The following is a 27,963-nucleotide window of genomic DNA, read 5'->3' on the forward strand; positions in this document are numbered from 1 at the left end:
TGGCGTGATAATTATAAGATCTAATTCGATCTCTGCCAGAAATTGATTGTAATCTAACTACAGTAAGTGCTCTCTACCACAGACAAACAGTCACATTATGAATCCCTAATTCTATTATTGCAGTGTCTTGAATCTGTGAATTGGTCACAATAGACCACCGCAGGCTCACCGTCAATCACTAAGGGACATAATGTAGTTTGGTTGCAGCTGCAGATTTACTATCTAAAGGTCAGTGTCTGGCAGAGATGTCTGCTGATCCAAATTGTTTTATCATCTCTAGAGAAGGTCATTGTATTTTGATATGACAATTATTTCCTGATAACGAGAAAACCAAGGTTTGTATTTCAAGATCATTTAAAAATCATGCCCTCCGTTTATCTGCATTTCCTCTGTGAGCACTACTTTTTGTCAGCATCTGTCTGTGTGTGAGTGTGTGTGTGTGTGTGTGTGTGTGTGTGTGTGTGTGTGTGTGTGTGTGTGTGTGTGTGTGTGTGTGTGTGTTATTGCTGCACTGTGTTTGTACTTATGGACATTACAAATCAGAAACCACAGGTACACAGCAGAGTCGGAAATTTAATCCAGCCAGAAAAAGTGGGCCAACACAAAGCCTCTTGAACGGCCAGGAGGAGGACAAAGAGCAGATCTTGTTATTAAGCTTCAGTGGGCACAAAGTGTACATAATGAAAAATTTACATTCCCACTGCCATCACCAACATGTGGCATAATAGTGCTCCGGCAATCACCCAGAGGGGTTTCCAGTGAACTGAATAGAACAGCTTGGCTTTCCCAAAACATGCTTATCTTTGCATAATGCTCCAAAGTCATTTGACAACAAACAATATACATCAAAAACGCAGAATATAACATGGACAGGTCAGCCCCCGTTCCCTCTGTGTCGGCATGAAACCATTCTACTTCTTATCATTTATATATTATTATTTATTATTTATATTTATATTTCGCTTTGTTCTACACAATAAGTTCTACTTTTTCGGTCTAAACTTTGTTTAAAACTTCTCAAGTCGGAAGTCTTTGTGTGTCAATTTACAGCGAGGACACAACATGCAGAATTTGCAGCTCTCTAGAATTGAAAGAAGACAGTGGTTCAGTATCGTCTGCTGTCTTTTTTTAAGTCTAGAAAATTCCTGAAACGAAGGGGAACTGCAGTGAAGAGAATCAGAACCAACCCAGTCCACAAAAGTAAGACGTCACAGCATGGAATGACTTGTAAGTGTTGCCCCGGAGAGGAGGAGTTTCTGAGCAGTGCTGGAGACGGCGTGGGGCTAACGTATACTACTCCACGATTTGAAGGATCAAACCTGACAAACAAGCAGTGGCCCTGAAAATCGGTTGTCATTCTTCAGCTGCCTTTAGAGACTTTTTTTTGTACTGCTTGGTGTCTCTGGAAGGTAGTGACTAATCTCCTCCAACCATGCACCAGACACTGCAGAATAGCGCAGTCTTATTCTAAATATTTTATACTAAATTGTGGGACCAATATTTCATAAGGTGGCAATACAGAAACCATCTGAAAGGGGAACATATTTGAACTAATAGATATCAACATGAAACGTCCCCAGTTGATTACTTAGTTTAAGACAATATTTTTTAGTTTTACAAGTTTTCTGAAATTCTAACGTTTAAATATGCTAATGAGGCATTATCTAATGCACAGATCTTCAATAGGGGGTCCGGGACACCTAGGGGGTCCTCAGAGTTGCAGCAGGGGGGCCACCAAACTATTTATGTTATTTGTTATTTGATAGTTAAAAAAAAAAAGAAAAAAAGAAATATTATATAGATATATATATACATACACACCGGTATATTATGGCATGCCGCTTAGGAAATGTTTATATTATATATATATATATATATATACACGTACATATGTGTGTAAAGTTTGAATATATTGAATGAAAGTCTGAATATATTTGTAAATATGTATAAATATATGGATATGTCAACAATTATTTAAATAGGTTAGTATTGTACGCACCATAAAAAGGTGTATCTAAAGGCCCTAGGCAGCCCTACACGTTATTGTAGGCCCAGTTTAATATGCAGCTCTATTGCATTCATTATATATAGTAAGGGGTCCCTGCTCCGTCTCTCTTTCAGCTGAGGGGTCCTTGGCCTAAAAAAACAAGAGAACTTGAAGAAATTGCTAACTTCAGGTAAATTTAGGAAACATCAGACGCAAATAGACATGTGTATTTTGGATGTTTTTGAAAACATGTTGAAACAAATGGTGTTTTTGCCTGTAGAGTCTCCACTTAATACTGAATATCAGCTGTCAATGTAACTTTATTAGCATTAGGTTACGATATCTATAATGGTAAAGCACCTTTGTCCTTTTTAATAATGAGACCGCACAGGATCCACCACATTTCTTCACTTTATGACTAAATATACAGACGGAAGCCATGTAATTCTGTTGCTTGCTGCGTCCTTAAAACTGAATAACTGTGTCTACATCTCGCCACTTGCAGAACATACATTCAATAGTGCGAGTTCCACCTGGAAAGCTTCTCTGTTAGCATTTAGCTCGCTCACATTAGCCCTTCCCATATAGCTATCAATGTGGCAAACATAATCTAAACCCTAATCTTTCTTGATTCCCTTATTATTAAATTAAATTGTGGTCTTAGTTAATACGGAGGATGTTGTGACCTAAAGCATGTGTTTACTTTTTCGATATACTGTATAATCAAAACCATGATCTTAATCTGGCCATAAAGTGGGGCACAACCTAAATTAAGATTTCAAAATGTGTTATTTCCATGGCCTTGGAAAGTTCAATCAATATTTGTGAACATGAGCTTCTCTCTCTCAAAGACAAATACCAGAGAAGTTACTCTCAAACTCGGGACGTCATCAAGTATGTTTTTTTTTGACCAAAATGAGCATTATTTGCAGTATTCTCAGCTCAGAAACGGAAAATGTACCCATATACTCCCTTTATGAGATCACCAATTTAAGTTTTAGCCCTCTAGTTTTTTGGTTTTGGGAAGAGTTGTTCATGTTTACTGATATTTTTTTATTGTCTTAGACCATAGGAATAACATGTATGACGTAGTTCCCCTTTAACCAAGATATTTTGGTGTCTCAAAGCTAACCACACATGGAAAACAAATCCGCCGTCTCTGGTGTCAAAGTCCTGCACTTCAAACACCAACCATCCACCCCAGAATAACAGAAATCTTTTTTTTTTGCCAGTGAACATTAGGCAGGCAGGAATTTTGTTTCCTCATGGAATATAAATGTAATTTTTTTGGAGACACGGTTTCAGAGCCGCATAGACCTGCAAAACCAAATTAAGTCCAGTTGTCGACACTTTTAGAAGGCAAGTCTTTCTGTCCCGGGACTGTGACCCAGAGGCCAGCTTGGCCCTGGTCCCGGGCCTTCATCATTGAGCCTCCAGAATAAAGCTTTCTGACATCGCTCCGCGGAGAGCCAGAGCTGCTGGGATTTATCTCACAGAGGGCTTTACTTTAAGCTGAGACCCAAAAAATATTCCCCTCACCGCAAATATTTATCAAATATTTGACCACTTTCAACTTGTCCCATCATGCTATTTACAACAGGATTAGCGAGGATGTTCTGGGCTTGTGCCGCTTAAATTTCCTGCCCAATCCCTACATAGCGTCCTGGCATCTTTCCAGAGCGTTGTTACAGGCCTCCATCCTACCCTTGATAACCAAAACACACACACGTGATGCTGCCAAAAAGAGACTTAACAAAGTGTGTGCAACCAATCACAAGACAGATTTGGGATAAAGCGTTACTTAACACCAAAGAGTTGCTATTAAAACCAACACCAAGGGACACTTCCTCTTGTCGGTCAGAGTTATTTTTAGACAGATGTAGTTGTGCAAACTTTAGTAAGCTCTGCTATGACCGACAAGCTCAAGCTACGGTGTCACATAGGGGTTAGTCTGTATTGACGACGTTCCAATTCCGGGATTGTTCAGGTGCCTCCGGAAATTCCACCGGATGCCCCTCTTTTTGGGCTGGATGCCTCTGGTGGATTTCTGAGGACTATGGTTAACTGCTCGACAGATCTCTGCAGGGTAAATCCAGACAGCTAGCTAGACTATCTGTCCAATCTTTTCTGTCGCACGACTAAAACAACTTTTGAACGTACACACGTTCCACCAAAACAAGTTCCTTCCAGAGGCTATTTTGCAGCGGCACTGTCATTGTGTCCGGGGCTTAGCACCGCCCAAGACGATTGTGATTGGTTTACAGAAATGGCAATAAACCAGAGCACGTTTTTCCTCCCATCCCGGAATGCTGTGTGGACTAGACAGACCCTCCCCCGCAGCGCTGTCGAGGAAGGTCTGGCAATGCGAGACAACATAGTGTTAGTATTGGTAATGGTGATATGGAATATCTTTATTTATATGTTAATTAACAAATCAACTTAAAAACAACAAATAAAAAATAATAAAGGACATATAAGCAACAGTTTTGGAAAAGTTTAAATATGTAATAGGTTAACGATTACAAGTTACCCAATTTTAAATGTAATAGTACTCTAACTATTTTAATTACTTCATCAAAGCAATCATTACATGTAATTACATTTTGATGACTTTTCTAAATTCCTAATGGCAGCTATGCCGCTGCAAATTCAAACAGGAGAACCAGTCGAAAGCGTCAGAATAGCATCAAACTTTACTAAACGGCGGCGGCTGGAAATGGCAAAAGAAGATACTGTGCACATGAAACACGTGTAAAGCAACAAAATGAATATTAACAACAACATATAGCCTAGCTTTTTACAGAAAAGATTCAGATTTAGGCTGACCCCCAATGTCATCATGAACATTTTCATAGGTAACTGTAATTTGATAACACATTTCCACCCCAGTAACTGTAATGGATTACAGTTACCTTTATTTTGTAACCCTTGCAGTGCGTATAGAGTTAACCTGTTTGTTTACACCACATTATTGCATGTCACTGCTGTCAGGACACATGGGATAACAATAGCAGGAGTCTGAATCATGAAACAGTGCTATTTTTGGACAGTATTAACCCAGAGTATTAAGCCTGTAGCGGGGGCGACAGGGACCCGTGGTGTTGGACATCCTCAGCCGCCGCGTTAATGCTGACGATTAGACAACACGCCTCGCCCACACAGCCCATACTGGTAACGTAGCCGAGGGAGGCGGAAGAGCTGCTGTTTGTTTTGGATCCATGCCAGGACCGATACAGACCGCAGGCAGCAACGACGAGGATGAAATGAACAATTACTTTGGCTTTGACAGCTGAGAAGGGTGTGAGTCATTTGTGGCCCAACACATCACACTTGGTTTCATATATTATATTGTATATTTACTCCCTGCTCGGTTTGGATTTTTCTTTGTCATCAGAAGCCACGATAAGTGAGCTCATCCTTCACAATTCCGGGTGACTTTCACCAGTCGCCGCAACTTTCTGCTCAGCTCAGGTGTTAATCTTTACAGTTACGTGATAGCAGCTAATCAGGAAGTGCAGTTCAGGATGCAGTGGTGGGATGTAACTAAGCATTACACAAGTACTATGCTTAAGTACAAATTTGAGGTACTTGTATTTAGTCTTTTCTTTTCATGCCACTTTCTACTTCTACTCCGCTACATCTCAGAGAGAAATATTGTACTTTTTACTCAACTACATTCATCTGACAGCTTTAGTTATATTTTACATGTAGTTTATAAAATGCGATGTTTTATTAGAAATTAAACTACCCAACAATATAACGGCCTACACTTACAGCTGAAATGATTAGACCATTAAACACTTGGTTGATTGACAGTTTCCCGTTTCTAAAATGTGAGGATTTTTCTGCACTGAGTACCTTAATTTGTAATACGTTAAGTACATTTTCCTGATGATACATACATACTTTTACTTAAGTAACATTTTGAATGCAGGACTTTTATTTGTAACAGAGTATTTTTTACAGTGTGGTATTAGTACTTTAACTTAAAGTGCTCATATTATGCTCAATTTCATTTAAAAGTTAAATCAAAATAGGTTTACGTGGTTTCATTTAAAAAAAACACAATATTTTTGTCGTACTGCACATTGCTGCAGCTCCTCTTTTCACCCTGTGTGTTGAGCTCTCTGTTTTAGCTACAGAGCGAGGCATCTCACTTCTTTACCATCTTTATTGGGAGTCGCACATGTGCAGTAGCTAGGTAAGGACTACTAGCCAGTCAGAAGCAGAGTATGAGGGCGTGCCACGCTAGCAGCTAGGCGAGCATTCTAACGTGTGTTACAAAGTGACCACGTTTGTCTCTGAAGTAAAGGCTGGACTACAATAGAGCTGTTTGGAGCAGTTTGTGAACAGTGTTTTCTGTTGGAGATGGTAAGTCCCTTTGGGGTGGACTTTGGGCTTTTTCACTTTGTAAACCAATAACGTGCACAAAAAAAGATATATAACACAACAAGGGAAAAAGCCAAAAGCATAATAATATGAGCGCTAAGTAAAGGATCTGAATACTTCTTCCACCAATGTCAGGATGCTGATGCTGCAGAGGAAGCACTCTGGATGCAGATCAGCAGCAACATTTGAAAGGCAGTATGTGTGTGTACAGCTGCATCCCTGAATTCAACTAGTTTTTAGGTAATTTAACATTTGGACTAGGTGTTTGCAAAGCATTGAAGAACACATACTGCTGCTACCTTTGCTTGTCCAGTAGCAGTGGTGGAAAGTAACTAAGTAAATCTACTCAATAAGTGTACTTTATTTATTAGTATATCATTTTGAGGTACTTGCGCTTTACTTACTCCCTTTACTTTATACTTCTACTCCACTACATTTCAGAGACACACATATTTTTAGTTACATTGCAGACTGAGATTAGTAATACTAAATATAACAAACAAATAAATAAATGATGATATATTATTATTATTATTATTATTATTATTATAGGTTAAGATAAGATAAAACTTTGATGCTTGGAGGAATACACAAACTACCAAGCAGTACATAAAGCAATTCAAATGAGCTCCACCTTTACCACCTGCAACTTTAAAGTGATGAACACATAAATGCATTAATTATAATCCAATAACATCTGACATGGGCCACTCTGCTTAATAAGTGCATTTACTTTTGGGACTTAATGTATATTTTGATGCTGATACTTTTGTACTTTCATTTTAGTAAAATATTGAATGCAAGGAACTTTATTTGCAATAGTATCTCTACACTGTGGTATTGCTAATTTTACTCAAGTAAAAGATCTGAGTACTTCTTCCACCACTGTCCCATTCACAGTTATTTACAAGTGGTATGTTATAATTTGGTCTCAGGCTAAAATGTATGAAAATGTAGCAGTTTCTAATACAGCTTTTGTGTGTTTTGGGGTTTTTCAAATTAAAAGCAAAGCAAAAACATGACAACATTAAAAAATATTCTGATTTAAACAAAGCATATAGGGATCCTAATCTGCATTACGGGTGCAAAATAACTACATTTAAACAAAAGCATTCAACCTTTGAAGGTTAACAAGCTACGTTCACTTCTGCACGTCTCCATCCCCGTCGCTGTACAGGATGGAGAGAGGCAGCGGAAAGGTGTGTGTCAGCATGTACACATGAAGCTCCACACTGTACAGTGCAGTATGTGTGTGTGAGCGTGTTTGTGTGCAAATTATTCTACGGAATGTAAATGGCAGCAAGTAAATATAGAACATTTCAACTCACTTCACCCCCCCAAACACTGCAGTACATGATCACGCGATGCACACACACCACCCCCACAACCACTAACATACACATGGATGCACGCAACACACACACACACACACACACACACACACACGGCCACACATACAGAGGCTGAACATGAACACGCGGTCACTAATGCAGGGGGAAAGCACGCACCCTGTACTGCTTTTGTGTCTCCCGAGGTTTCTCAATCACATGGTTGCATATTTGCTTGCATTCCTGGCTGTGCCGTGTTGTGATCAGTGGGGCTGGGGGATGGGGTTAAGCCATGTAGGGGAAGGACGGAGCGAAGGACAGGACATGCAGAGAGAGAGAGGGAGGGAGGGAGGGATGTCATGAAGGGATGACCCACTGCTGATGATGTAGCCCAGATAGCTCGGCCTTTCATTTGTGTGCAGATAGATAATCTACAGGAAGGAGGGGGAGGGGAGGTGGCCCTTCAAAAATGTATCGTATTGTCATGTCATATGTCATAAGTAGGGTTGGGTACCGAAACGCGGTGGCAATAGGTCACCGTTTCCGACACAAACGGTAGAATTGAGACAGAATAAGAACGAAAATTCTGGTGCCTGACTTTTTTTTTTCAGAAGCATCGCTGCACGGGACGCTACGTTACCGTTAGCTAGTAGCTGAATTAAACCCAATGGTTAAAATGCTGACGGCTTACGTTAAACGGTGTAAAGTGTGACTGTACTTCCCTGTAGAGGATTCCAAAACCCGACCTAACAGTCTGACCGCAGCTGCCGACGTCGGAAAAACACCACCGACTGTGCGTTTACTTGAAACTCGCCTCGCCAGCCTCATGGTGCATTCAAAGTTATTGTTAAATACCCTTTTCTCATCTGGTGCTTGTTTTTGTTGTTTACCAGCAATTTACTGGTGAAATAAGTCATAGTTATAGGTTATTGTTATTACATTATTAACCAATCATTTAATTTTAAAATATGGCCTTAGCAATAAACAAGCCGTTCTTTACTGTCGCCAACTGTTGTTTTGTGCTCCTTTTTTTTTATATATTTTAAAAAGTTTTACTTTTAAAAGTATCATTTTAGCACCGGTATTGGAAAAAGCCCAAACGATACCCAACCCTAGTCACAAGACTTTTACAACATCTTACACAACCATCCCGGAGCAGCGGCGGTGGCGGCATGTTATAGAAACACTGTCGGACTGCAGCTCTGACAGATATTTCCAGCTGTGTGCCAATTCTATGCGTGCCGTGTCATGGCAGCGATGTATGCATTTTAATTTCATTAAGTTATTTGGCCTCATTTTCCTCTTAGAGGACATCAGGCCTGTAGCAACATTGTTCTGCACATTTACCCACAGCAAATTAATTTGAAATGATTGACATGAATTCAGCTGCATTATTTGCTAATAACGCTTCATACAAATCTGTTGAGTGAAGGAAAACAAGGGATGCAGCGGTCTATTTTAGTGTTGTTTCTATTAAATCAGTCTACAGTGTACAACAACGCTACATTCTACTAGGATCAAAAGTAGTGTTTTACATAATTCATTTTCTATATTCACTTCCTGGTCCAGTGGGAGCATAATGCGTGTGCAGGTTCATCTTTGCCAACTCTCTATTAATGGATGACATTTTAAGATAGTACTTTTATAATAGATATAATGACCTACCTTATGGTAACTTGTGAAAAATGTATTTATCCTCTGCTGCCGCTGAAAGGCCATATTGAACAAAAGAATCAAAAGTGTTTTACTGTCAGTTGATTGGGGCTTGTAGCCTAGAAATCTAGATGCACCCTAGCGTCAGCAAATGTAATTTGCAGCCAGGGGGGTCTAGGCACTCTCCGTTGACTTGCGAGCTGGAAAGGCCAATCACATCGTGTATAGAGTCGGTGGGCGGGATTATGTGCTGCTGCTGCTGCTGCTGGCGAACAGCGGTCTTTCGAATCGGAGATAAGCTTTTCTTTGAGAAAACAAAGAACGGCACTGAAATCATTCTTAAAAAAGGAAGATGTGTTCGGAGTTTTGCCAACCGGATACGGCCAAAGTTTAATCTATCAACTAGCTTCTCTTCCTTCTTCGTTGCTCTGGTTGGTTGTAGCGCTATCCTGTTACGTGCAGAGAGAATTTGAAAGACAACCGTTTATTCCGCCCCTCGGATTGAGCCCTGCCAATGGTGAGTCCTAGGACCAAACATCTTGATGTGGGTCTGGCTCGTCAGGCTATGGGGCTTGATATTTTAAGAAAAAAAATCAAAATCAGGAGTACAAATAGTTACTGTACTTAAGTAGAATTTTGACGTATCTGTACTTTACTTAATGTACTTATTTATAGTTCTGGAAACTTTCACTTTTACTCCACTACACATCCTAAATAAAATGTATACTTTTACTCCGATAAATTTCCCCTTTAACATCTTCATTACTTGCAAGAAATGTTTTAGTATGTTGGAGTGAACAAAAAAAATTTAAATTTGGTATCTATTTTTCTCTTTGTTGATGTCAGACTTTGAATTAGATGTTTATGAAGGTGTGGAAACGCTGAATATAATGCTTCACTATAAGGAAGTCACAATAACGTTCATAATCAAAGTTTTTTTTTAAACTTTTACTTCTAATAGTTAGGTACATTTAACATCATAAAATTATTTTTAAAACTTAAGTACAGTAAATATCAGATACCATCAGACTTTTACTCAAGTACTGTTCTGAAAGGTGACTTTAACTTCTACCAAAGTCATTTTTACCAAAGTCAGATACTTGTACTTTTACTCAAGTATTGCTTTTAAATACTTTATACAAGACTGCAAGCAATACACTGCTTCTTTCAGTGATGAAAGAAGTATAAAAAAAAAAAAACTTTACTCAAAGCTGCAAAAGCTGATTTGGAGTGGCCACGTTGGCGCATTCCAAACAGGCCGTAAACAGGCTATAAACAAACAACATTGACATATTATCATTTCATAAAGTTCACATGGCAGCCCTGTTAGCAAATTGTTGCGATTTACACATCCAGTAGACACAGAGCAACATTCAACTGGGGTTTTAAGAATGTAATCAATCTGTTGGTCACACTCTATACATACACTCTAACATCTGGCTCTCTAGCTTGCAAGATGCTCCACTATGTTCACCAGCTATAGTTATTACTAACTATGTCTTTCTGTCGTTTGGTGTTGGGCACGGAGTGTACAGTGGGTTTATCAGAGGTTTTTACTCAATACAGCTGCCTGCTGGGTCTGGAAACGTTGAATGGTGTGAGTGAAACCAAAACAATGAGCTAAAAGATGCCTAAAAGAGCCCCTTTAGCCAGCGGCCAGTCAAAATCAGCTATTGCAGCTTTGAGTAAATGTCTTTTTTTTTTATACTTCTTTCATCACTGAAAAAAGCAGTTTATTGCTTGCAGTCTTGTATAATGTATTTAAAAGCAATACTTGAGTAAAAGTACAAGTATGTTACCAGAAAATTACTTTGGTAGAAGTTAAAGTCACCTTTTAGAACAGTACTTGAGTAAAAGTCTGATGGTATCTGATATTTACTGTACTTAAGTTTTAAAAGTAACTTTATAATATTAAATGTACCTAACTATTAGAAGTAAAAGTAAAAAAAATAACTTTACTGTGGCTTCCTTACAGTAAAGCATAATAATCCTGGTTTTCACACCTTCATAAACATTAAGTCTGATATCAATAAAGAGAAAAACGTACGTAAACATTTCTTGCAAATAACGAGTAACGAAGATGCTAAAGGGGAGCTGCAGTCAGTTTTCTGTAGTTTTTTTTTCAACCATACAAGTTACATCTTTCACATTACACACAGTCATTTGACCCATTGTGCATGTACAAATAATAGTGCAGCTTTAATGTAAACTGTGCTGAACTTTGTCCTCCGGCAGGAGAAAACCTTACAACCGTATGATGTATGTGGACACAAGTGGAAACCAGTTCAAAGGTTATACAAATAGTATTTCATTGAGATTCTGTTAGAACCTAAAACAATCTGTGTTACACTTAGGCCTGTAACAATTATTCCATAATTGTCTAACTGTCCATTTCTTTACCTATACGCGTTTTTTTTTTTTTTTTTTTTAACCGCAATGAATTGCTAACATTAGCTAAGGTCGTATGACTGGCAATTGTTGATTTTGCTTAGATATGGCAAATTGTAATTATATAAGTGACTATTGGGCTGACTATATATTTTGTTATTATTTCAGTTGTTAGTTGTTGGCACTTTGGCCCAATACACGTTCATAGCAACAAAAATGACAAGGGGGGATACGGTCAGAAAACATGTTTTATGGTAATAAAGAGGCGTTGTTTACTTGATAGGATGTGTATTTGTGTTACTACGTTATATGGGTCACATAACAGTAATGTAACCAAAAGATGTATCTTTGAATTCATTCAAACCTTTAATTTGTTTAAAAAAGTAGGACTATTACAAAAAAATAAATATTTTTAAAATTTGCTTGAAAGAGACAATTAATTGTACAGCAAAAATGGGGAATTGTTACAGCTCGAGTTAAATTTCTCAAGTATTCCCACACAAAACTGCAGTGTCAAACACACAGCCAACAGCAAACCCTAGTAGAGTGAATCCCTCTGCAGTCAGAGGGATTATTTCTCCTAATCTCCATCTATGTTTACAGTAGAGTATCTGGAAAAAGCTGCGGTTCACTTGAACAACGGGACATGCTGCTGTGATAAAATCACAGGATTAATCGTAATGTCATGTCCTGTACCACTACAGGTTTAAACTGTTTTCTCTGAAGCTTTGAGCACAATAATGACCATCTGACATGCATCTGAGAGAGTCCTGGTTACACAAGAGCAGTCACGTGACGGCAGGTTTGAGTCTTGCAGCCAGCCTCAAAAAAGAAGAAGGGATTGGGTGTGAATGAGGGCGGGCAGGCAAAGGGACCATCAAGGCGTTTGGCTGCAGGCCATGGTGACTTCCAGGAAACCCAGGAGAGCCCTTATTGGCTTAGCTGTGTCAGCCACGATCTTGTCAGGATTTTCTCCACTGTAAACACCGTAACAATTCCCCCACAGGTCCAATCCTCACTATGGAGACTGACCACTGCTTATCTGCTGGAACTTACAATTAAGAGAAATCCACTTGAGAAGATGGATTTAAAGCTGGAGACACACCAACCTGAGGTCGAAGAACTACTGGCAACAGCAACAATAGCAAAAGGCTATGAATGGAAACTAGAGCTTGTCACCGCTGTCCCTTTTTCCTCTGCTATAATGTTAAAGCTAAGTTTCCATTCACCGTTTCTCTCGTCCATCCTTGAGGTCTAATAAACATACTGCATGTGTCTCCTTCCTTATAAAACATTTGCTCTGTTGATTTTTGGAAGAATGCTTAAAGTTGTTGGCATGCTAATGTGAAATAACATAAGACTGTCAACCGTGCATGCGCAAGATACAAACCAACTCTTGAAACCATTGCTCAGCAGTCAAAATCTCCAAAGGGTACCTTTGACATTTAGAATACTAGTATGGTGCCCGTTCAAAATGTGTCTGTCTGGAACGGGCCGATTGCTTGGCCTGCGGTACTGCTGCTCGTAGAATTCTCCAGAACCAAATTGTAATCCCAAAATGACTTACAGGAGGACCCCCAAATCCCCCTCAAATTGCAATTTTCCTGCCAGATATTGCGAATACAATTCGATTTGCGATTATTTTTTTGCTACATATTGCACCTTCTACAAATAATGAAATTAAAGTAATAAAAAATAAATGATAGATCCACTGAAAATAGGACATTTCTTTAAACAATCTGTGAAATGTAACATTATTCCAGCATTTATCTTATAAAAAAACAATAAATATAACAATGAAAAGAGGAATACAACTATATATTTCACATTCGATTAATCGCGGTCTTCACGATTAGCTAATCACATTCTTTCAAATGGCGATGTCGATTTGAAAATGATTCGCCGCTCAGCCCTGTTATCAATGTTATGTTATGTGATCTAAGTTAATTAAAAATGTGAGAATTCAATTAAATATAAAATGTTATGGGAATGGCATACTTAAATACTTAATACTAATTAGGCGTATCACTGATTTTCCACACCAGATTATCTGTGACAGTACTAACACCGCTGGAAACACTGCATGTGGCCTTTCAGCGCAGAACTCGGACAAAAACACCAGTCATATGGTGTAAAGCTTTCAGCCCAAAATGTAATTCTTGCAGGACATGTTGCTGTTGACACTCGCACATGACACATTAGAGGGAAACACACCAACAGTCAGCCTTACAACCAGGGGCTACAGCGCCGCCTGGGACACAAAATAATTCACAGACAAATTTCCATATTCATCACATCAACTACTGCAGTTCTGTTGACACGCCTGGAGCATAAATGATCCAAAAGGCAGACAACAGCTGTGAAGATGGTTCTTATGGCTGAGAGCCACCTCACACCCATGGCGGGGTGTTATCGGTTTTAAGAGAGTTAACGCCCCTCTCCTCAGACTGGCTGAGAGGGACGAGCCCATTGTAGCTCCTGACAATAACAAAGAGGGCAGCTGGGCAGGGTAAACTGTCAGCCAGATTATCTGGGCTCTGACAGGGCTTTGGTCAACTCACACAAAATATTCAGTTACACTCACAGCCATGACTCGGAGTGTTTGGGCTCAACAAACTTCAAATAAACCTCACTGGAATGTTTTATTAAGTATCCTGGAAGAAAAACTCTCCACAGCACTAAGTAATTCTAATGCATTTTAATATTTCATGTAGGTGAGCCTCCCTAGCATCTAACAGTTCTTCTAAACATTCAATCAATTATCGATTCTATTTGTCATGTGTAATTATATAAGGCACAATTCCAGTGAAATGTAATCCAGCAAGTTCCTTTAATTTGTGCATTAAAAGATAAATAGAATAGGAATATATATATATGTGTACATGTGTATGATTAATTGAGGGAGGGAGGGGCAGTCGTAGGATCTTAGTAGGGGTGTACATTGATCGGGTTCGATACATCGATTCCATCCTCACAGATCCAATATTGCCGATACAAAGTGAAAATATCGATACATATCGTCACCTTTAAGATGCGCCTTTATTTTGAAATTCCCCCTTTATATTCATTCTATTTAAAAGAGTAGTTTGTGTTAAATTAAAATGTCTGGAAGAGCCTAGTAATGAAATTGTCAAATCATATTTTTGTTGTTTTTGGTAAATACCGATTGTGTTAAATGGGCTTATGTATCGTTTCGTATCGGTCGCAGGCCCCTGAATTGAATCGAAATTGTATCGTGGCAGACTTTGCAATATCAAGAAAATATTGTGCCGTTGTCTTGAGAATCGGTATAAGATTGTGTTAAAACGGGGGATTTTGCACCCCTAGATCCTAGTGGTCAGAGGGTAGAAGCTCCTCCTGAGCCTCTCAGTGCTGGTCTGGTGTATCCGGTACCTTCTTCCCGACCTCAACAGGAACAAAAGGGTTTTACCCAGGTGGTTAGGATCCTAAATGATTCTCGTAACCTTATTTTCACAGCGCCTGATTTAAATATCCTTCAGGCAGAGTAGAGCACCGCCTGTGGTACGTTCATCCAAACAGAGGCGAGAGTTGGAAACAATGGTAGCGTTCCCACAGTGTACTGGAGCCAAGTCATCGCTCCGCCGACCACCCACCTTCGGATGCCTCTGACAAGCAGGATTTACGCTGTTTACATACAACAATTATGGCTGACCACAGAGGTGGCCTGGAGTGATGGGCCCTTAGGGTCCACAGAGCTTTGCTTTATCTCTGCGGAGCTGCTTCCTTAATGTAAGAGCCCTGAGCTTCTTAATTACTTAGAGAACTGTCCAGGAAGTAGGCTAATGCAGTTAGACGAGAGGGCTTGTCTATGGGCTACACTTTGACCTATTGATAGCTCTAAAACGGTAATAACAGAAATTAGTCAGAAGAACAAAAAAGGGCTTCAGACGCCATGCAGTGTGGGCTTCACTTTGTTTCTTCAGGGCACAAAAAGCCTCTACTTATACACAACATATGAACCAAGCATAAAATTCTGAAACGCATTTGCTACATCAGCCCATGAAACACACTCATACTCGCTGCTGTGTCCCGTCCGACTCACCCCAAACGGCAATGTCAAAAAGCCGCTGCCTTAAACAAACACTGCTCTGCCTCCATTTCATAAATTCTTTAAACTCCAGGGTTTCTCTCAATTACTCATGCTTCAAGAGCATCCGGCGGCCGCATTGCAGCATTCTCTTTGAAAGATCATCGCCTAAAATAACAATGTCTTCACTCTGCATAGTAGAGGAGACTTACAGTACACATCCATCCATTGGCATGCATCTATTTCCTATGCTTTGGCAAAGCTCCTGATCCTCAAATAATTAATGTCTTGCGCACGCACGCACACACACAGACACACACACACACACACACACACACGCGCATGCGCGTCTCAATGAAATATTGAGGGCCTTTCCCTGGGATGAGATCATCTGAATAAAGGCGGTGGCTGGTTGCTCTTCTCTTGCTGTGGTGATCTCCACATCTCTGGTTGATAAGACGAGCCGTGAAATGTGGGGAAACACGTCCGGCACAAACACAGGGCGAGCAACTCGGCTGTTGTGACACTCTCGTAACGGTTGGAGGGACCACAGCCATAACTGAGGGCATTTAGGAGCAGCACTTTAAACTGCTCCCTCCTGTTTCCATTGGTCACACCCAACTCTGCCAAAGATGCTAAATAGCTGCTGGGATTGTGTGTGTATGTGTAAGTGTTGCTTAAAACAACATTTTTGGGGAAATCATTCTTCATTTGCTAAATTAACCAAAGTGAAAGATTGATCCATTTTAATTTCGTCCCTTTGTGTTCAGTTGAGAGATTGGATCCAGGTCTAGGCTAGTTTAAAGACTACTAGTTATTTACACATTTTCTAGTTGGAACAGAGCTTGACTCAATGAGATCCTCTCATTAAAATTTCAAATTTCACTCATCTTTCTGAAAAAGCAAACATGTTCCTTGGGTTAACTGTTCATAGTCCAAGATCAATGAGTATTTACTGCAGCACCTGCTGTTTTTAGTGAAATTGAACAACAATTCATTTGTTAACATTCAAAAAAACTAAAGAGTCCATGAAGTTATTTTTGGCAGGGTTTGTATTATACATCATACTTAAGTGTTTGGGTCTCCTTTGTTCACAATATCCATCCAGGCTCTCGTTTAATGTCATTATTTACATCTTTTTTTATCTGCAATCTCTTCTGTGTCTAGAGAAGAGCCCTTCCTGTCCTAACTCCGCTGAAAAAGTGATGTTTAACCTTCAATAATTAATCTTGGGCTTGTGGAAAATGTTTTTTTTTATGGATGACAGGGCCGGCTGTTATGGACTGAATGTTCAGGCGAAATGTTCTGGTTTAACTTTGGCTTTCTACATCAGCACGTCAAAAAAAAAGCATCGAGAAAGAGCTCCGATACTAACTGCTCGCTTTCCCACTGCTGTTCAATATAAGCTGTGATAACGTTCTCTAAGATGTAAAGAAGACAACGGTGGGATTAATGAAATATGTATTTTTTTTTCACCAATTCTAAATGGAGCTTGGCTAGCAGTTCTCCCCCCTGCTTTCAGTCGTTGTGCTAAGCTAGGCTAAACATGTTGCAGACCTCTTTGTGCTGCACACATACAGCTGCTCATTAATTTGACATTGATCTTCTCTGAGTTTCATGGCACACACGATGATTTCCCAAAACTGTCCCACTAATTGGAAACAGGTTTATGTGACAGACATATTCGCATGGGACAGGTATTACTTTTTTTTACCAGGGGACCTCATGTGATTTAGAAATTACCCTTCCAAGTCTGCGTTTAGTGCGGCGCATGCGCACGGAATAAGTAAAGTCTGTATTTTACCAAAAGTGAGTGGCATTGTCGCCCACATATGATGTAAACGCTTTGTCGAAACTTTCATTTAAAATTGCCAACACAGCCAAAGCAACCTCAAATCACATAGATGCCGACTGGCACTAATATTATCGTACAACCTCTGTGTTTGGCGAAATATGGCAGTTAATGTGTGGTGGAATTTGTACTTAAAGGTTCCATGGCATGAAAATTTCACTTTACGAGGTTTTTTAACATTAATATGCGTTCCCCCAGCCTGCCTATGGTCCCCCAGTGGCTAGAAATGGTGATAGGTGTAAACCGAGCCCTGGGTATCCTGCTCTGCCTTTGAGAAAATGAAAGCTCAGATGGGCCGATCTGGAATCTTCTCCTTATGAGGTCATAAGGAGCAAGGTTACCTCCCCTTTCTCTGCTTTGCCCGCCCAGAGAATTTGGCCCACCCATGAGAGAGAGAGAGAGACATCATGGCTTTCAAACGAGCCTAAGGACATCTCATTGTGGGACTGGCTCTAGTGGCTGTAATTCTGCAGCAAGGCTGAATTTCGGAGAAGAGACTTCAGATTAGAGCTGAAGATCTTTGCCTGAACCCGACGGGATCCGACGGGTTCGTTCGGGTTCCGGCTTAATTTCTATTATTTTTCACGGGCTCGGGCCGGGCTTCGGGCTTGCGCTTTGGGCTGCATGGTATATGAGCGGTCAGGTGATGCGTTTCGATTAACGTGAAAATGGATCCTGAGGAGGTGAAATGAAGGCTGGTCTCTGGAGGACTTAATTCATTTCTATGTTCCAACTTCCAAGTGGCCTATAGCCTCCGTTAGTCATGAATAAATGATGTTAAAAAATGTATAAAGGACTCATTTTTTTACGAAAGATAAAGCTGTGTGCGTGCGGCGCAGTCTCTTTTTTCTTTCTCTCCCTTTTCCGCAGAGTGGTGCGTGTGCCCGCTCGCGGTGCGAAGCGCGTGTCCGACACTCTAATGATGCTGATAGACGTCTTTACAGTCGGGCTGTAAACGGGATTGGGCTTTAAAAAAAAGCTGTTAATCAAAATGTACGGGTCGGGCTCGGGCCTTTTTGGGCCGTACTTTTAAGGCCCGATTACAGCTCTACTTTAGATACAGTATTAGGGGACCACTAAGGTCTATATAAAAGAGACTTCAGATACAGTATTAGGGGACCACTAAGGTCTATATAAAAGAGACTTCAGATACAGTATTAGGGGACCACTAAGGTCTATATAAAAGAGACTTCAGATACAGTATTAGGGGACCACTAAGGTCTATATAAAAGAGACTTCAGATACAGTATTAGGGGACCACTAAGGTCTATATAAAAGAGACTTCAGATACAGTATTAGGGGACCAGTAAGGTCTATATAAAAGAGACTTCAGATACAGTATTAGGGGACCACTAAGGTCTATATAAAAGAGACTTCAGATACAGTATTAGGGGACCACTAAGGTCTATATAAAAGAGACTTCAGATACAGTATTAGGGGACCACTAAGGTCTATATAAAAGAGACTTCAGATACAGTATTAGGGGACCACTAAGGTCTATATAAAAGAGACTTCAGATACAGTATTAGGGGACCACTAAGATCTATATAAAAGAGACTTCAGATACAGTATTAGGGGACCTCTAAGGTCTATATAAAAGAAACTTCAGATATAGTATTAGGGGACCACTGAGGTCTATATGAAAGAGACTTCAGATACAGTATTAGGGGACCACTAAGGTCTATATAAAAGAGACTTCAGATACAGTATTAGGGGACCACTAAGGTCTATATAAAAGAGACTTCAGATACAGTATTAGGGGACCACTAAGGTCTATATAAAAGAGACTTCAGATACAGTATTAGGGGGACCAATAAGGTCTATATAAAAGAGACTTCAGATACAGTATTAGGGGGGACCACTAAGGTCTATATAAAAGAGACTTCAGATACAGTATTAGGGGACCACTAAGGTCTATATAAAAGAGACTTCAGATACAGTATTAGGGGACAACTAAGGTCTATATAAAAGAGACTTCAGATACAGTATTAGGGGAACACTGAGGTCTATATAAAAGAGACTTCAGATACAGTATTAGGGGACCACTAAGGTCTATATAAAAGATACTTCAGATACAGTATTAGGGGACCACTAAGGTCTATATAAAAGAGACTTCAGATACAGTATTAGGGGACAACTAAGGTCTATATAAAAGAGACTTCAGATACAGTATTAGGGGAACACTAAGGTCTATATAAAAGAGACTTCAGATACAGTATTAGGGGACCACTAAGGTCTATATAAAAGAGACTTCAGATACAGTATTAGGGGACCAATAAGGTCTATATAAAAGAGACTTCAGATACAGTATTAGGGGACCAATAAGGTCTATATAAAAGAGACTTCAGATACAGTATTAGGGGACCACTAAGGTCTATATAAAAGAGACTTCAGATACAGTATTAGGGGACCACTAAGGTCTATATAAAAGAGACTTCAGATACAGTATTAGGGGACCACTAAGGTCTATATAAAAGAGACTTCAGATACAGTATTAGGGGACCACTAAGGTCTATATAAAAGAGACTTCAGATACAGTATTAGGGGACCACTGAGGTCTATATAAAAGCATCCAAAGAGCACCATGTCATGGGACCTTTAACTAATTACAGACGTGGCAGATTAACACAGGATTAAGATCACAGACGACCTCCGCAATTGTTACAAATTACAAGAAGTCCCCGGTTAAAACAAGTCCCGTGTGTATAGGGCTTAAAGCTATAGTGCGTAGTTCCTGTCACCCCCATGAGGAATTCTAAGTAATGACAACAAAACTGTTGGCGCATCCACATGATACAAGCCTTCCCGCACTCCTCACACACACACACACACACACACACACACACACACACACACACCCCCCACAGTTGCTAATAGCCAAGAAGGACACGGAGGAATAAAAAACATGGACTCTTCAGAAGAGGTCATTATCTTCCCTCGATTTTCTGCGTGTGAAAGTCGCCGGACGACACAATCTTCTGAACATAGTCATACTGAGAAATTCAGAGAGAGTTTTGTGGAGCTGATGTATAGTAAGAGCCAATTACCGTTTTATGCCAAACAATAATGGTTCAGTTCACAAATGTCTTCACAAATTTACCAGAGAAGAAGTTCTTGGCCCGCAGGTAGCTGACACTCAGGCGGAGGATGGAGAGTTTGTCCAGACTGGCGGTGACCTCCTCGGGGAAAGGCAGCAGGCTGGCCAAGCGCTCCAGCTCCCCGTTCAACCTGTCCCGATGCCGTTTGGACGGGTTGGACTTGGCCCCTTCGGCTGGAGCCTGCTTCACCCTGACAAACATTATAAATGGAGAAAGAGGTCACAACAAAACCATCAGCATCACCGTTTAGGGCCCCTCAGCCACCAGGGGATCCCTAACTAATTTAAAATGGGACTTCTGTTTGGGTTCCTTTCATTCTTGCGCTAGGAGGACATTTCAGACAACTCATTTTGGAGGTTGCAGGGACACATTGAGATTAGAACAAATGCATCTCAGTGGTACTATACCAATTTGTGAATTATAACATTAAATTCTTATGTTTTAGAGTCCACTATACCACATTGTGGGATCTTGGGAGATATGAGAGTGCTATAGCAAAATTAGAAAGTGTATTTTAAAGTTAAATAAACTTTTTGCATAATTTTGTTATTTGCACTTTCCATAAGAATGACACAGTACTACTGGGAATTATAACGGCAGAAATAAGTCATTTTGAGAGTGCCACCCAAAATTAGCTTTAGTTGACTTTTCAGAAGACAGCAAATGTTTTAGTTTTTTGGTGAATTGTGCGATAGTGATGCACAACAATTTAAACATTTCACTTAGAATAAACATCATAAAGCTCCAATTAAGTGTTGGAATTAGCAGACTCTAAAAGGGAAATTTGCATTTCTTCAAAAACATGATTTCCCTAATATTTTCCAAAATACATCATGTACTGTAGGAGGAGGCAGGTCACCTTAGGAGTATTTTTCATATTCATATTTATGTAATAGTAATAGACCATAAGTCTGAAAGACTTGGATAAAAATGATTTCAAATTATTATTTAAAAAACCCCACATCTTTATAATAAGCAATGCTGAAATAAGCTTGTATTAATATTCTGGAACAATTAATGATCTAACATATGTTTACACTATCAACATACAGAAAAATGTCCCTTTTACCATCTTCTGGAGGTTTTTGCCAAACTGACCAAATGTATTTTTTCCCCTGATGCTGCACTTACTGACAGTTTAATGTTTTGGTTTAATGCAGCAAAAACTAAAGACCAAATATTAAAATGCACAATTATGAAGTACAGTAGTCAAGAAATTATGACTTTTTTAGCAGTAAAATCCTAAATTTTGCTTTGTTCTCGGACTCAATAGTTTTGATGAAATGAAATAACTTCAAAACAAACCCACTTCATTTGAACCACACACACAAAGAATGTCAACAGAAAGGTAGAGAGAAAACAGCTGACATATTTGCGGGTGTGATTTACGTCATGGAACAAAATATGTTTCAGCTCAAGTGAACCACAGGCTTCATTTTCAGCGTAAACCAAAAAGCCCTGGGGAAAAACGCCAGCTCAAACACTTCAACTAACAAATATATGCAAACACAGGAACCGTTTATGTGTTTAGGCTGTGATGCATTCAAATGATATCAATAAAGGGAATTCAGACAATTTGGGCTGTGTTTGATTGGCCGAGTCTCTGCAAGCGCACACACACACACACACACACGCACACGCACACGCACACGCACACGCACACACACATGCACACGCACACGCACACACACGAGGGACTAGGGATTATAGCATTTTTTTGTTTCTTGCTATTCATTTATTTATATTTTCTTACTTACTATCCAGTTTTTATTCAGTCCTTCCAGAAAAAGTTTGAAAAAGAGTTTTTTTGTGATTGTTGCAGGCAAAAATCCTTGATTATGCGGCACGTTTTCTTAAAAAATGCGATGGAATATGCGGCATATTCATGCAATTTTATGCGATGAAATTGCATGAACTTGCAAAAATTGCGGAAACTTTTAAAAACTGCGGTTTGATGAAAAAGAAAAAAAAAGTGATTCCCATTCACGTTGCGTAATTACGTCACTTCATAACGTTGCCATGGCAACAGGGGAAAATGGCTGCTCTTGTGTGAAGTAAACGCTACATTTTTCAACTTTCTGCTAAGATATATATATGTGACTTTTTTTCAACGAAAATGCGGGGATTATGAAATCATGCAAGCCCCGCATATTTTGCGCGGAAATCAGCAATTTATGCGGCGAAAGTGCGGCGTATTTGAAAAAATGCGGCCCCCGCATAAATATGCCGACTTTGGCTGATTATGCATTGAATTATGCGATCCCATAATCGTGTTTTTCTGGAGGGACTGTTTATTGAACCACTTCACTGGATTTATTCAATTTTATTTATTTATTTTTCTTTTTAAGGTATTTTCCACCTAATAGGGTTTTCCAGTCCACTGACCATCCTCATCTACAACAATGAGCTGTTCTATTGACAGAGCAGTATACGGCTACTACACTTCTACCACTGGGGTCTGAGACCCTGTAAGAGATCTCAGCCTGAACTGGATGTTTAACAAAAAGAATTCTGCTTCGTATGACATAGTGAACATCTCGACGTCTTCAGGCCTGTGAGAAGTATTCAGAGCACACTGTAGAACCTGAACGGAGGCTGAAAGACACTGAGACAATGCTTTGTTTTAAAAGGGTCACAGGCCGAAAAGATTTGGGGCGCCACCGGTCCACACAGTCTATACTCTCCTTTTCACGGCAACACGCAGTTGTGGACGTGTCATATTGTTGTGTGATTGTGTGTCACCTACTTCCCAGTCAGTTTGTGTTGATGGCCTCATATTAAAAAAAAAAAAAACGAATAAAAATCAAATCACAATTTTGACTATAGAATGCATTTTCTCAATTGTCTCAATAGAATAAAATGACGGGTTTTTTCGCCGTTATACGTATAGGGAAATATTTAACAGAATCAAAAAAACATTACAAACATCAACAATATGGCAGCAACAACAGTTGCCAGGATGCAGGTGATGTGCCATGACTGTTAGATCCATACTGTAGATCATACACACTATCACATTTGATCATTGGACTGGACATGAAGATCTGTTTATACACAACAGTGATGGATGCCACTGTGCTTGACCTGCAGTGCTGGTCACTATGTGTGTGTGTGTGTGTGTGTGTGTGTGTGCTGCAATGATTGTACCTTTTTTTTTTTTTTTTTTTTACCCCTCTTGTTTCTTACCTTTTTTTTAAGTTTATTAGACTTAGATAGAAGTACAGAAATGTGCTTAAATGAAAGTATACATATATACAACAACATATAAATACTGCAATTCATATAAAAGGTTTTGGTTTGTACTTCATCAGCTAAATGTACTTAGTTATCAGTTGAAGCTCTCGGCAGAGTTGAGTTATTAATGCAGTAATGTTGAAACTGGTCCAGGTGTAGTTTGAGTACTGCATTACAGTATTTTGTGGGACTCTTTAAAATGCATTATGTTTAAAGTTGCAACACAAGAAACAATTATTTTGTTTTATTACTTATTAATCTGCAGATTACTTTATGTTTTATGAAACATCAGGAAATAGACCCACTGTACAAAAAAGATAGTTGGTGGAGAACAAAAAAGAGCTGAAAGGAGAGTAAATGTTGGACATTCGTAGGTTGGCCCAAAGTTTCATACTTAAATTATGGAACTTATGGCATAAAAGTTACACCGAACTTCTGCTGATTAAAGGCATCATGTTTTCTGCTCTTAATGTAAAACAAATGCCTTGTCCTCCATTACAATTCAAAACACATTACTGCTGTTCATTTTCATTATTTGATTGACTTTTGATACAGGGGTTAACAATAGACAAACTAAATCCATGCAGTCATATTAAAAATGTATCATAAATTGAATAGTGCCAGCCTTGTCATGACACTAATCCCGCTCTGCCTCCTCATCTCAAAAATGTCAAAATGTCAGCCTCTTTGGAAACAAAAGTGTCTCACCTACAGTTTTAGTCCATCATGCTTTGTCTCATCCCAGAAGGGGATTATGGGATTTTTCAGGAGTCCTACATTTGCAGACACTTTTTTAGGAATTATCATGCACTATAGTTTCTCCCTTAAAATTCTCCAAGATGAAAGCATTTTAAAATGGACTGTCTCGCTGCCTGTAGGTTTCCCTCACAGGTTGATTCCTGACACACTTTACACTATAACCTCCATCCTGGACTATACACCTGCCCAGTGCACACAGTGCTTAAACTACTTAAACAGCTATTTTTCATATATCTGTCTCCGTTTCAGTATTGGTTTATTCTTAATTCATGTTTAGCTTGTTTGTTTGCAGGCCTATGTATGTACAGTATGTATACACACAATCACCAATGCATAGGCCTATTCCATACTAGTAGTTCCACTGCTGTGGCAATAAACGTCTTTCTGATTCTGAATTACTATTAGCAAAAACGACTTCATTAACAGAGCAAAAAACTCTTGTTATGATTTGATATACATAAAATTGAATTGAACTGGTAACCTGCAGCAGCGGCATCATCATCATCATCATCATCATCATCATCATCATCATCATCTATCCACACATCTTTTTAAACAGCAGGTTAATAGGCTACTGTCCTCGTCGACAACAGTAGCTGTCTGACTGTTGTGTCTTACTGTGCACTTTGGAGCTTTTCCAAAAGTCAGTCACATGCGATCACGTCACAGAACAAAGACGACCAAAAGGCCTACTTTGGATTCATTGCGTAGATTTTGCTCTTTGGCTAAATGTTTTTTTTTTTCCGATATTGGCTGGGAAATGGCGTCAGTTTGATGCTGTCACATCTAAACAGTTACCGCAGGTGCTCAGGCTAAATAACGTCACGTAACTTATTCATGCTTTAATATGGATGTCTTTTCATCGACACTGCGAGGATTTCACCAAATGTTTGTGCTGGGGGGAAAAAGAAAGAAACACGTGTGTGTGTGTGTGTGTGTGTTTGTGTGTGTGTGTGTTTACAGTCAAAGCATTAAAACGGGTTCAATATAAAAAAAAAATGGCCATGTCCATTTTGTAATTTCATTTTCAGATTTTTAGCCTCACAAATGCATGCTTTTTTTTTTTTTATTAACAAACGACCGATCATTAAATATCCTAACTAATCAAAACAACCTGACATGGGGGTCGGGGGGGGACGACGCTCCCTGTGATCCTGTGAAGGGCGTTTTGACAGAAAATGGCGCAACACCCTGCATGAGCAGAAATTAAGCCAGTGAAAAAGAAAAGTTGAATTGTGTGCTCTTTTAGTAGTTTTGTTGTTGTTGTTGTTGTTGTTGTTGTTGTTGTTGTTGCTGGATTATGTCAAAAATAATTAGACATCAAAATCAAAGAAGTGTCGAATGTTAGGAGCAGGCCGCGGTGGCAGGCCTGCAGTAATCCGCAGCCATTAAAGCAACCATGCGCACCATTTTTACAACGCGCAGAAAATGTCCACCTTATATATATATATATATATATATATATATATATATATATATATATATGTGTGTGTGTGTGTGTGTGTGTGTGTGTGTGTATTATGGAAGTTCAAGACGTAGCCTGTAGGGAAATATAAATATGTAGGCTATTATCTAGCGGGGGCATTTCAATTAATTTGCGTTACAAAGCAGACAAATCTTGAATCAATCAATCTATTTTCTAAATTGATCGAGAAAAAGGTTTCTTTAAATGTTCTACAGTAATGCTCAGGATTGCAGCAGACGTCACATTTCATACAGGCTGTCCATCTCGATTTGACATTTCGATACGAGGCTATTTTTTTTTTAGTGCATATATCATTGCAATTGACAAAAAAAAAAAAAAAAAAAAAAAAAAAAAATGAACTCACGCTCTCTGGACTGGTTTTCTCCTCTTGCGTCCTGCATACATGACGGCTCTTCTTGTATATAAGCCTCCGATGAACCGCTCAGAAATACACAGAGCCTCTTTTATTCCGCTACATGTAAGCCACCGACAATATTCTGCTATAATCCTCCAGATCAACACATTAAACGCATTCTTAAAACGTAAAAAAATAACATCGGAGAAAACAACATATAAATAAACGAAATAAGACGCGTTTAAGGGCCGCTGCACTTAGAGTTAAAATAATAATAATAATAATAATAATAATAATAATAATAATAATAATAATAATAATAATAATAATAATGAAATAAGAAATAAAAGAAACTGCAGGAGAAAACAGCTAGATTCCTATTCGCTTAAAAAAGGACAACGCAGAAGAAAGGACAAGGAAACAGTCGGCGTCCTATCGGCCCTCAAGATGAAGTTGTTCCAAGCGAAAAGGCGATGTCGAGTTTTCATCCTCATGAAGAAGAGAAGGATGAGATTATGAGGGAAGAGATGCAGTCTGCACAGAAATCCTTCCCCATCGTCCGTCCAGCTTAGAAACACGACAACAACTTATTCAAAAGTTCAAAAAATCAACGCAGTATAAGCTTCAAGTATATTTACATTTTCATAATCTACATCAGTGCTGCACTCCAATTAGCGCCGGACATGAGCTGCAAGGGGGTGGGTGGGTTAGTGGTGGGGCAGGGGCAGTGAGCGGGTGCGCGCATTCCACTGGCGGGCACGCCCGGCACAGATTTCTGACGTGCGCGCTTTTAGAAGAAGCCTCCTATAAACATTATACAGGACCAGGTTGGCACAGCGCGGGCGCGTCGGAGAGTCTCCTGGAAACACAGGCCGAGCGTGTCCACGTTGGCGCGTTCCCGATCGAGTCCCGCCGTCCAATCAGCGCTCAGATGAGGGAGATGGAGGTTTATTATGTTGAGCCTGCGGTGGCCCGAGCTGAATGTGGGTCAGGGGTTAGACTTTTAAATAATGTATCTGAATTCGTTTCAACATTCAGAAGAACTCTCTGCAGGAGATTATGTTTAGCTGCTGATGTTGGAAATGAAAGAAGAACCTGCAGTCAATTGATCTTTTAAGAGTTAATAAAAGAATAAGCCTATTTAAATCAGAAAAGGATTTATTGCCAAGTAAGTACAGCTTACAAGGAATTTGCCCCTTGGTGGTTGGTGCATACATGAACATAGTAAACATGGAACAAACAAAACAACAATAAATACAGAAACAAATAGCCTGACACACATAAATATATATATATATATATATATATATATATATATATATATATATATATATATATATATATATGTATAAAAACAGTTTAACATTAAGACAAAAAGTAGTTGTATGGATTAGTGCAGGATGTAAG

At 39.3% G+C, this 27,963-nt stretch overlaps 1 protein-coding gene across 1 annotated transcript in view; it reads right to left on the reverse strand.

Annotated features, from left to right (window-relative positions):
- LOC114563863 (aryl hydrocarbon receptor) overlaps positions 1-26,796 on the reverse strand; it is a 50,242-nt gene extending 23,446 nt beyond the window's left edge. Inside the window, exons 1-2 of the mRNA XM_028590796.1 lie at positions 26,566-26,796; positions 20,746-20,933 (exon numbers count right to left, since the gene is read on the reverse strand). Coding sequence (XP_028446597.1) covers positions 20,746-20,933; positions 26,566-26,606 — 229 coding nt within the window. The 5' untranslated portion in view covers positions 26,607-26,796. The remainder of the gene's footprint in view (positions 1-20,745; positions 20,934-26,565) is intronic.
- Between the last annotated feature and the right edge of the window lie 1,167 nt (positions 26,797-27,963).

The sequence above is a fragment of the Perca flavescens genome, chromosome 11 (genome assembly GCF_004354835.1).
Source record: "Perca flavescens isolate YP-PL-M2 chromosome 11, PFLA_1.0, whole genome shotgun sequence".
NCBI lineage: Eukaryota > Metazoa > Chordata > Actinopteri > Perciformes > Percidae > Perca > Perca flavescens.